Genomic DNA, 12,775 nt, shown 5'->3' with positions numbered 1-12,775 from the left:
CTTACTATAGTAATTTTCGGGGTATTACATCAATAAAAAAGAAGGTGTTCTGATCTTTAAGCTATCGAAACCCAAGCCCACCACAAACCTTCAACTAACAAACCGAGTTCCAACTAAGAAGGGCCATTTTTTTACTCCCTCCAGTTGATCCCCATATAAACTTTCTCACAATTCTCTCAATTTTATCACAAATTCGTTATGAGATCTTCAAGGATTTCATGTAATAGCTAGGGATTGTAAGAAGAACCGATTGAGCTAAAGTAACTTTGTCAGCTAGAGACAATTGCCTTACATCCCACTTTTGCAGCCTCAACTTGACTTTTTCCACCACAAATTTCAAGGAATTGATGATAGCCCTATCATGAAAGAGGGGATACAAACCCAAATTATGGACCTTACGAAAACCAAGCGTATCACAAAGATGCCCCACCATATTTTCATCCACTCCTTTGGAGAAGAAAGTGTTCATCTTTTGAACGTTCACCCGATGTCCAGAATAACCACAAAAGGTATCTAGCAAATCCTTAATTAGCCTAGCCTGTCTGACATCAGCTTTCCCAAAGATAACAAGATTGTCAGCAAAAAATAAATGAGAGAGAATATGACCTAACCTGGATAAACGAATGGGAGACAAAAGGCCTGATCTAATAGATGAACTGATGCTTTGACCCAACCAATCCATGCAAAGAACAAAAAGATAAGGAGGAACGGGACACCCCTGTCGGATGCCTCTAACTAGACTGAACTTCAGTGTAGGAACCCCATTCTAATTACAAATATTTTAAAATGTTTTAAATTACCTTTATTGTATACCAAAATATAATGGTTTCAACTGAGTTAAACATTTTTAATCAAGTTAAAACTATTTTAAAACAAGTCAGTATTGCTTTAGGCCAAAAAGTATTGATAATTTTCAAAATATTGATACCCATTCTAAAATCAATTCCAAATTGACATTTTGTTTTCAATCAATTACAAAAAGTACCGATACCTTTTCAAAAAGTATCGATACCTTTTACTAGGTATCGATAAATTGTCTTTGGTATCATTGTAAACTAACTTTAACGGTTACTGAATCAGACATTAAATGCTAATAGTATTGATACTCATAGAAAAAGTATCAATTCCTTTTGTTGTAGGTGAATTTAATGATCTAACAGTTTCATCCCCAACGACTCTATTCATGTTTCCAACAACCACAATGGTTGGAAATGAATTAGAGGGTATTAATGCCATCTTCCAAAGGTCCTACAACAACTAAAGAGATCATCTAGCCAAAAGATCAATCAATATAACTTTAGTGCTTAATTCTTTCATACTTTTCTTGTATACACTTGTGAGCCTTCATTGTTCTTCTTAGCTCAAGTGTATTCTTGTTTATTTGTGCTTAATTGGCAAACATTCTAATCTTGTAAGGATTACTTATTAGTTTGCTATTTGTATTTACTCTTTGAGAGGGTTGAGTCTTAAAGTTTGGTAGAAACCTCAAGGGAGTTACAATCTTAAGATTTTCGGTAGAAATCTTAAGGGAGATTGTAAGGTTAAACATTGTCCTCAAAGGTTATCAAATTAGTAAATTTGAGAAATCCTTAATGATGGAAAGCTAAGGTAGTGGAGTGGGCAATTGGGGCCAAACCACTATAAATTAAAGTGTTCATTGTCTTTATCCTTTTCTTAGCAACAACAAACTTTTAAGAGGCCAACTCACCCCTCCCTCTTGATGATTTCGAGTTGAATTATTGTGCTAATAATAAATCATCAAATGCATGCAATGGATCTAAAAATAAGTAAACATAAAAAATTTAGAAATATTTTCCTATTAAAAAAGTAGCCAATTTCAAATAACAAAAGTAAAATATTTTTATTGAGAGGAAATATTCCAAATATCGAGTCCTGATGAGATTTTCTTCCATTGGGTTCTAGAAACTAAATAAATTCAAAATATTCTGTTTTGAAGAGATTATTTTTAAATACCATTTTTTTATTTATAAATTTTCGGAGAAAAACTCTCACTTGTATATTTTTTATTGTAGAAAACCAAAATAAATTGAAGTATTGTGCTTTGGTGAAGGATTTCTTAAAATTTTAATACAATGAGAGCATAAAGAAGATTTGAATATTTGGGTCAAACCTAAATATTTAAACATGTTCTTCATTTACGGTGTTATTTTAAAAGGAATGTAAAGAAGAAGATGGGAGAAGAGAAGACAAACTATGGAGAAAAAAAAATTATAATATTTTTTTTATTTTTTTGTGTATTTTCGTAAGAGGTCCCTCAAGTTGTATTGAGCTTATAATTTAGTTATAATTCGTTCTAAATTGTTTTAATTCAATACTAAATTAACTCTAATAGAATGCATTTTAATTCTTATTCATTTAACTTATGGTTGAAGTTAAAGTTATATTTTTCTTTTCTAGGAATTTTGAATTATTATTGCTATATTTAACATGATTGGTTTGGTTTTATGAATTTTAATGTATTGTTTTTATTCATAGTTTAAATGTATAAGTTTAGGGATTTTATGATAACCGAATAAAATATAATAGATGAGTTAATGTCATTTCTATATCTCTCAATATTTCGATTTAGTCATTATTTGCATAATTCTGTTTCAGATTAAGCTCCTACACTTTAGTTTTGACATAATTTTACTCTTCTACTTTACTTTTACAATGTTATTATTTATTCCAAATAGCTAACACTTTTAATTATTTTAATTAAAAAAACCTACATGTATCTTTTCTTAATTTAAATTATTAAAAATAAAATAAAATAACCTAATATAACATGTTTTGTTAAATAGACATGTATACAAACTAATTTATCCTATATTTTATTTTTTAAATACAAAAAAAATTGGAAAGAAATTATCCAACAATGATGATTGATAATTATTTGATTTAACTTATTTATTATTATGTTTGAATTTCATAATCATATTACTACATACCATAAATCGTTTCAATTGCATGGGCAAATTATTAAATTCTGAAACATTAATCTCAAATTATGATCACAATTTTAATATTTTTATAGTTTGGACATGCCAACTTATTAAAATCAATTTATTTTTACAAATAACAATTTAATAATATATATTTAACTCATAGGATATACAAACTAATTTATGATTATAATATAAATTACAAATCATATATATTTGATTAATTAAAATAGAAACAACTCAATACAAAGCACAATGCATTTAAGATCGAATAATTAAAACATAAAATAGATTAAAGTTGAAATTGAATCAAGGAAAGAACTCATTCCGAGTATTTAGGACTTAAATGTAGAGAATCAAAATATGCAGACTTTAACATTATGAAGATGTCATTAACAAAATTGTAGACTTTTTAGCTATTTATTCACAACAATGCATTTGCCAAAAGCAATTTTTTTTTTTACTGTAAAAGCATTGTGGAATATCAAGAGCAACCCTAAACATTTGAAAGTACTAATCAAATTATATTAAATCTTTTTGAAGTTAAAAGGGTATAGAACAAAAGTTTCCTCATTTCAGGAACTTGAAAATCTCACAGAACCAAAGAAAACAAAAATCTTCCAAGTCTAATACATATAATAAGATCATGTCAAAGAAAGGCCTGAGGAGAATGTGATTCCAGCCAAGTTAGCCCCTTTCATCTTGCAATCAGGCAACAACACCCAATTCCATACGCCGCTCTGTTGATGGTAAGTCAGCCAAATAATGTCCCATGAGCCCTCGCAATTCGACATTAACACCACCCGAATTCTCCCATTTCTCGCCTCTAAACACCCTATCATCACCCCGTAAGGTTTCCCTATTTGCTCCACTATCTCACTAGGAACATTTGACACATACTCCCAATTCCCACTCCTTAGGCTTATCCCCCACACTTCTATGCTGCACAACACCTTTGCCCTCCTTTGATCCCGCGATCTCATTATCATCACGTGTCCATCACCATACACGTGTCTCCGGTCATTTACGTTCACCCAGCTTGCCTGCTGCTCTCTGTTTCCGAATCTTGGTCGTAGGATCAGTGGTGGGATGTATTCAGATCCAATCGCAACCACCAAACTCTCCTGAGGTGCATTATGTGCATTGAGAAACATACAATCATTCCCTGCGAAGTTCCCCTTCCCCTCTCTTGCTTCTCTGCACTGCCATTTTTCGGTCTCTGAATTGTATTCGAACACAACCGGACTGTTCCCCACTAGTTCGACAAACAAAAACCGGAAATGACCCGAATCCGATGATTCGGGTACTAGCTTCATCCCGGATCTCCTCCAGGAAGAGGTACCACGTGGACCTAATGGACATGGAGGGATCTTTTTAACTGCCTTACTAACCAAATTAACGGCAATAACTGCCTTTTGAGAATTGGAAGCAAACAGAAAAATATTCCCACTTGCTGTCAATAAATATATATCTTCATCCGGATAAAAAACAACTTGCTTAATCAAATCTTCGATACAAATCTTGAACCAACGGTTGGATTGATCCGAAAACCCGTGGAGTATGGCGTCGCGACGCCAGCGTTTCTTGTAGACAAACAACCAAGTGGCTGACCTTGATCGTAGGTTGCACTGCCGGATAAAATCTTTGTCGGATATAAGATAAGAAAGGAACTTGTTGACTAATTTCATGCGAAGGATTTCCGGTAAAGCCAGAGAGAAGAGGATGCTTTGTATGAGTTCGGAAGGAAGAAGACAGAAGCCAAGGGCGTTGGTGTCTGAACTGTGATATTCATCCATGGTTTCAGCACAATAATTTGGGCTTTCAAAGTGTTACAAATTTATATGTACAAAGAGTACTCTGTTTCAGGCATGATGATGGTGAGTGTATAGATTAATACATAAAAGACAAACACTCCTGCAATGATTCCCATGCGGATAGCGTCATGGTGGGACAAATGGACGGTGGGGGGAGGGTTGAAAAAACTTTGAATAATTGTTTTGGAAGTCGACGTATTTGATTGTCGTGAGTGTATAAAATAATGAGGAACTAAGCTTCAATGTGGGGCAGTAAGTATACGTCTAAGTGAAGAAGGGTAGCACTTAATAGCGTACTTATTTGGGAGAGGTGAGTCATGCTGCCGATGTGGTGAAAGGGAGGCGTGCGTGGCTGCCAGCCCCAGCCTGATGCGACTCATTTTTTTTATTTTTTTAATCTAGTTTTGAATGTGAAATTTATGACTCTAGTGGGTCGGCCAAGTTTATTAAAATTAGGAAAGACAATAACGAAGAGTGAAATAGATGGGGGCTTGATTTCGACCTGTGCAGCAAAACTGTCCCTTACTGATGTTTACAGCAGGTGTGTTTCATGTTTGAGTTAAACCTAGGATATATAGGGTGGTTTGTTAACCTAATCAGGTGAGGTGCACATCAGAGTGTTAAAAGCCAAAGGGGGCAGAGTCGTATGATGCTTTAGTCGATTGCTTTCTAGCAAAAACATTCAGGGGAAGGTTTTAGGGATATGGCAGCCTTGCGTTTAGTGAATATACTTGGTGAAAGAATATAGATGGTGTTTTAAAGAGTGGGTTCGAGGTTAACCTGAGCAGGAGAAGCCATGATGAAGGAAGTTCACACTAAACTTACACGCTCAAAATAGCCTTTAGCCATTGCATGACACATGAAAAATTAATTAATTTTTTAAAACTAAAAATACTTTTAAAAATATTTTTCTATAATTTTTAAATTTTAAAAATTTCAAATTAAAAAATTAATTAATTTCTGACATGATATTTACGTGGCAATCCATATGTATGCCATATCAATAAAGTTAATAAAGGTTAATTTTTCCATCCATTTTAGGGTAATTTGACAAATAATGCAAGTTTAAGGGCTAAAAGAGACAAAAATTAAATGGAGGGCTAAAATAATTTTTTTTGTAAAGTTGGAGGACCAAATAAGTTATTATGCCAATTTTTTTGGCTTAACCTAAAAATTGATATCTAAACTATATCTTTTTTTCCTATTTTGATACTTAATTTTTTTTAATTGGTATCTAAATTATTACTTTTTTTCTCAAATTGATATATTTGTTAATTCAACCGTTAAGTCTATTTAAAAAATAATAACCAATTAAAAAATGCCATGTGGCGCAAAAAAGAAGAAGAAGGCAAAACATACTATTTTCTTTTTTTATATGTATATTTTGATTATTTATTATTTATTTCTTCCTCTCATTTTGGATTTCTTATTCAAGTATGATCATTTTACACTTCATGGTTTTAATCAATATTTTTAAAATTTGACTAGTGATTGAATTAGTCAGGCCATTGATTCCCGGTTCGACTGATTCGATCAAATAAATTATTTCATAAAATCAATAAATATTTGTTAAAAATAGAGAAAATCAATTTAACATCCAATTCAACTGATTTTTTTAGCTCAGTTAAATCAATCCATACCAATTCGCAGGTTAACTGATTCAACCCCTCTATTAGGACCACTACGCGAACTTATTCGATCATGTCAAGTCAAGCAAGCAGGTGGAGAAGTTTGAAAACAAAATTAATCATAGACGTCTCGGTCTTAAGAGGGTAGATTTCAAGCATTATTGGCAGTGCTATACATTATAAAGGAAGAAGAAAGAAAAAAAGAAAAAAAATAGGCACGAGAGAGAGAGAGAGAATGTAAAAGAAAAAAGGAAAATGAAAGAATTAAAAAAGTACATTATAAAATTTATATGATGTGGCAATATATTATTGGTTAGAATTTTTTTGATGATACCAACTTGGGAGAGAGAGAAATAATTTAAAGAACAAAAAAAAAGAAAATGCATGAATTAAAAAAAATTAAAAAGTTTAGGTGCCAACTTGGGAAAAAATGATTTAGGTACCACTTGTGACAAAAAAAATAGATACTAAGATGGAAAAAAGAGTATAGTTTGGGTACCAATTCGTGAGTAAATCTTTCTTTTTTATCATTCATGTTTGTTTTACTATCCATATTCGAGGTTTGTAATTACTCTTCCCAACCATGTTATCTTCAAAGTTTGAAAATGTATTTTCCTTTAAGAATACAATATACTTACCCGTGCATTAAAAAAGAGAGGGAATTATTATATTAGTTCCAAATTAATTTTAAGCCTTTTATATAATTAAAATTTTAATAGGATGATAATTAAATTTAGTATAATTGTAAATGTAGTGAAAAAAAAAATGGTATGTATCGAATATCTTTACCATATCCATTTTATATTATATATTTAATGATTGAAATATTAATTGAATGTGAAACATGATAGTATGATAGTAGAATTAAAAATGTTAGGCTCAAAACTATTGAGAGGAAGTGATTTGGGAATTTTTAAAATTCTTTGAAAAATGATGTTAGAATTAAATATGTTAGGGTTAAAAGTACCAAGTGAATTAAAATATTTAAATATTGGTTCGGCCTTAACCTTTAAAATTTTTCTCAATTTAATACTATAAATTGTTACATTTCAAAGAAAAAGTAAATCTTTACAACTCTCTATCTCTTACAAAGGCTAAGAGAAAACATTATCTACTTTTCCAAGCACAATTAAAACCTCTCTATTTTTGTGTGTGATTAAACTAATAAACTCTAATAACTATATGTTTGTAAAATTAAACTTTCAAGGAATGAACAAGATTTTGCAATAACACCCCTATACTCGGTCCAATCGTACGAACCCGATATAAGACTATTACATTTTGTGCCAAAACAATTTTGGCTAGATACTGTTTAATTTAAACATTTATACATAATATTTTAATTTACCAAACCACATTTGCAAACATACTTATAGTTTCACTAATTCATTTCATATAGACCAAAATACTTCAAGTAACTCAAAATAGATAGAATTTCAAGAGTTTGCATTTTAGTCCCTAACATATGGGAACACATTTGGTCTACCTATGTACATGCCATTTTAATTCAAAATATGGTACCTACTCTTGAAGCTCTTGAGGATGTGATGAGATGAGAGATCTCCTAACCCGACTCTACCTCTTCGAGTCTAATTGTACCTACGCATTAAAAATAAATGCGTTAAGCCGGTGAAGGCTTAGTAAGCACTACAAGGATTAAATAGATAAATGAAACATAACATAATATTTTAAACTTATCCAACTAATACATATTTACACACATACAGGTTTCTTCAACTATACCTTACTTTAATGAAACTTAACTTACCTTTTGTAAGTTATCAAACTTACCTCAACACATTGATAATTCACTTTTGTTCACAACTCATATTCTTAGTCCAAAGTAGACTTTATAGAACACATCGGATATACGAAACAAATACAGAAGTGCATTATTATGCACTATTAAACAGAGAGCACTAAAGTGCTATACAGAGAGCACAAATGTGCTAAACGGAGAGCACTAATGTGCTAATAATTAAAGAGTGCGCTAGGGTCCCTTAATGGCATGCCACTAATATCCTAGTAGTTCTAAATCCCGTCTACTTGGTCATTAAAGTTGAATTTCATACATTTAAATACTTTACATAAATATTTCGAAAAATATTTCTCATTTCTCCATAATCTATAATTTAGTCCCCATTTCACAAATCACAAATATCACACCTTTTTCACACATATACTTTTACCACAACATCATTGCTTAGTGTTCAAACAATATACCATTTCATATTCTCCACCTATAATTTTTTTTACAAATTTCATGATTTCATAATCTAATTTTTTTTTATCTATTTACAAATGTAAATATATATTTTACATTTCTATTCTAAGTAATTTCATGCTACAATATAAGTATTTAAATAAAAATAATTTAAAAATCTTGTAATACTTACAACAAAAAGATTGAGATGATGTATTTTATTCTTCCTTCAATCCTTTCTTTCATTCACTTCAATTTCATATAAAACATATAACATTTATATGTTAAAAAAGAACAACAATCAAGTGACTTTCCTTTTACTATTTAATAAAAATAAACATGTATGGTGTGATAATTTCATCATTTCTTACCTTAGCTCTTTGATTTTTACTAAGGAATTTTTAAAGAAAAATGAAAGTTTGAAGCTTGGATGGTTCAAGTATGATGGAAGGACATGTAGGGAAATAAAAGAAAAGTTTGGAGGAGAAGAAGAAGTGGTCTTTTCTCCACTTTTCTACACCATTCCACTAAAATATCTCACCTTTTTAATTAAAATGGTCAAATTGCTACTAAGTCCTTAAGCCATCCATCTTTTTACTTTTACCCATCATCATTACACCTAATAAATATACACTTGACTAATTACCACTTTGTCCTTCCTCATCTTTCATATTTCCTAGTATGACTCATACAACACTTTGGTTAAATTTCTTTTTAATCATTCCTTCCTTTCCTCTACTATTATATATCTCCTAACTTAATATTTTTCCTACTTTGGCCACAACAATTTCTTTATTCTTTCAACTAAATCAATGTACCTATTTTAAAATTTCTTATCTAAAGATTTTTTTTCTAATTTCTTATTTGATCTATATACTTCCTAATTTAATCTCAAATTTCCTATTTATTATATTTCAAAATAAAATTTTATACTAATTCTTGACCCGATCCATCACTGTACCTAACCCCAAGCTAAAACGCAGATGTTACACATTAACTCCCCCCATGGCCGGCCACACATATGGCAAGTTTGAAGCTTTCAAACTTGCTAAATTTAGCTTGGGGAAAATCTACAAAAGCTTGATAAGTGGAGGGGTTTGAATGCAATTTCAAGAAAACTTCAAGGGTTGTTTTGCAAGCCAAATAATCAGCTAAATAAGCTGATTGGGTAGCATGTGGGATGGTTTTGGGCAGCCCATTTGCCCGGTTGGATTAGTCTCTAAGTTTAGCACAATTGAGCCTCAATTCATAATTTAATTAATAATAATTATTTAACCCAAAGTAAATTGGATTAAATTTAAAATTAATTATATCATGAATTAATATTCATAACTTGGACCGTCCTAGGCTGAAAAATTAATTCGCCTCAATGCTTCAAAAATTACTTCTCGGTTTTGTGCTTCTAGTAGTGTTTGCCGAGCCAATCTTCGCCTTTTGTGATAATTTTTTGATAATAAATAAAAATTAATCAAAATTTATTATAAAATTAATTAAAATTCAATATGTTAATAGTTTAAGTACAATTTAATTATTTTATAATTGTTATATGTTTTTCGACAAGAATTACACCGAAACTACATGAATTTGAGTTAAAAAGGGCATGAAAAAGTCTATATATTTTCATGTTTCCAGTCATCCACCTAAGTTACATGATTGTTGGATTTAATAAGAGAAAAATCCAATCTATGGGCATTAAAGTGTAATAGTTTAGGCTTCCCATTAGCTAAAATAATCCCCTTGTTGGAACATTTTCAAATATTTATAGTATCCCAATAACTATAAATGAATGGGTGTAATTAATCAAAAGATAAATCTTTTGGTCATTGGTCAAAAGTTATATCATTTGATTTTTTAAAAAAGAATTATAATTATTCAAAAAATATTATTTGAATAGTTACAAAATTAAATGAATAATTATTATTTATTTATTCATAAAGACACCTATTGAAAGATGTCTCTATGAAGAGACAAGAAAATTCCTATAAATAGGAATGGGTTTTCATTTGGAAATATATCAACAAATTCTAATATTATTTCTTCTCTTCCTTCATTTTCTAATATTATTAGATTATTCTATAAAGTATTACTGCAGAAATCCTTTGTAGAACACCTACTAACAATTTTAAGGTTATATTCGCCCCCACTTATCTTCAATGTGTAAATGAGTTCCAAGCAAATTAACCTCGAGGATACAATGAAGCCAATGACTATTTGCGTTTTGCACTGACGAGAATAGTCCACTATGCACTGAGTAATGTATAACAAAAACTCTTTATTAGATTATTCTATAAAGTATTACTGCAGAAATCCTTTGTAGAACACCTACTAACAATTTTAAGGTTATATTACATGATGACTACCACAACACATGAAAGTGGAACTCTAAGGGAGTTGGCTTCCAACTTTGTTAAACTTGATCGGTTTAATGGTGGCAATTTTCGACGATGGCAGACAAAGATGCACTTCTTATTATCAACTTTGAAGATTGCTTATGTTTTGGATACTCCAAGACCTGAAGAGAATGAAAACAAATCTGTTGTTGCAACTCGAGAAAGACAAAAATGGGACAATGCTGACTACATGTGCATGGGCCATATATTGAATGGTTTATCTGATGGTTTGTTCGACACCTACCAAAACGAGGTCACCGCTAAAGAATTATGGGACAAATTGGAGGCAAGATACATGACCGAAGATGTTGCAAGTAAGAAATTTCTTGTCAGTCGTTTCAATAATTATCAAATGGTTGATGGTCGTTCTGTTATGGAACAATTTCGTGATATTGAAAAGATGCTGAATCAATTTAAGCAATATGATATGAAAATGGATGAAATGATTGTGGTATCCTCCATAATAGACAAACTTCCTCCATCTTCGAAAGACTTTAAAAGAATTCTAAAACATAAGAAAGAGGAAAATCTCTTGAGGCTTTGGCAAATCATCTTCGTATTGAAGAAGAGTATAGAAAACAAGATCAGAACCTAAATTCTGAAAATGCCAAAGTACATGTTACGGAGGAAGTACAGACTACTAAACCATTCAAGAGAAAGTTCAAACAGACTGATAGAGCACCTTAGTTCAAAAAGAAACAAAAGGGCTCATGCTATCATTGTGGAAAGCCGGGACATTTCAAGAATGAATGTCGATTTTTAAAGAAGAAATCATCTTCTAAGGCCGATAATAACGAAAAGTTCGTTGCAATGATATCTGAAATTAATATGGCACAAGATGATAATACATGGTGGATTGATACCGGAGCAACCAAACATGTGTGCAAAGACAAAAGCATGTTCACAAAGTTCACACAATGTGAAAATGACAATGTCTTGTATATGGGAAATTCTTCCACCGCAGTAATTAAAGGCAAAGGGTCTGTTGAACTACAATTCACTTCTGGAAAGGTTTTAACTTTAAATGATGTATATTATGTACCAGAAGTTAGGAAAAATTTAGTGTCTGGAAGTCTATTGAATAAGTTTGGTTTCAAACTTGTTTTTGAGGCAGATAAGTTTATTTTGTCTAAGGGAGGAATTTTTGTGGGGAAAAGGTATATGTATGAGAGCATGTTTAAACTCAATATTATTAATAAGAATAAAAATATTATTTCTGCTTATATGGTTGAATCTTTTTGTTTGTGGCATTATAGATTAGGTCATTTGAATTATAGAAAATTGAATGACATGTATAAATTAGATTTAATTCCTGTTTTTAATAATAATATTGAAAATGCAACACCTGTATGTTGACTAAAATTACAAGAAATCCTTTCCCTAAGGTTAAAAGGAAAACAAAATTGCTTGATTTGATACATAGTGATTTATGTGACTTGCATAATACTCTTACATTAGGTGGAAAGAAATATTTTGTTATTTTTATTGATGATTGTTCTAGATATTGTTATGTATATTTATTGCATTCAAAAGATGAAGCGCTTGATAAATTTAAAGTTTATAAATCTGAAGTTGAACTTCAGTGTGAATCATTTATCAAGTGCTTAAGATCGGATAAAGGTGGAGAATACTATAATCCAAGTTATTTTGAACTCACTGGAATTGTCCATCAAGTTTCAGCCCCTTACACACCACAACAAAATGGTGTAGCTGAAAGAAAAAATAGAGTCTTGACTGAAATGGTAAATTCAATATTATCATATTCAGGTCTTGGACAAGGTTTTTAGGGAGAAGC

The 12,775-nt window shown here is 31.0% G+C and overlaps 1 protein-coding gene across 1 annotated transcript; it reads right to left on the bottom strand.

The window, feature by feature from the left end:
• Positions 1 to 3,448: 3,448 nt before the first annotated feature.
• Positions 3,449 to 4,789, bottom strand: LOC107901195 (uncharacterized). The gene has a single exon (XM_016827097.2). It carries the CDS (start codon positions 4,739 to 4,741, stop codon positions 3,590 to 3,592), a length of 1,152 nt encoding a protein of 383 aa, XP_016682586.1. The 5' UTR covers positions 4,742 to 4,789; the 3' UTR covers positions 3,449 to 3,589.
• Positions 4,790 to 12,775: the final 7,986 nt, after the last annotated feature.

Source organism: Gossypium hirsutum, chromosome D06 (assembly GCF_007990345.1).
Source record: "Gossypium hirsutum isolate 1008001.06 chromosome D06, Gossypium_hirsutum_v2.1, whole genome shotgun sequence".
Taxonomy (NCBI): Eukaryota; Viridiplantae; Streptophyta; class Magnoliopsida; order Malvales; family Malvaceae; genus Gossypium; species Gossypium hirsutum.
Note: the sequence above shows the minus strand (reverse complement) of the source record. Positions and strands in the feature narration are given on the sequence as shown.

What these genes read in the sequence shown, in the direction of transcription:
- LOC107901195 (XM_016827097.2), bottom strand. Translation starts at nt 4,741, where the DNA reads ATGGATGAATATCACAGTTCAGACACCAACGCCCTTGGCTTCTGTCTT.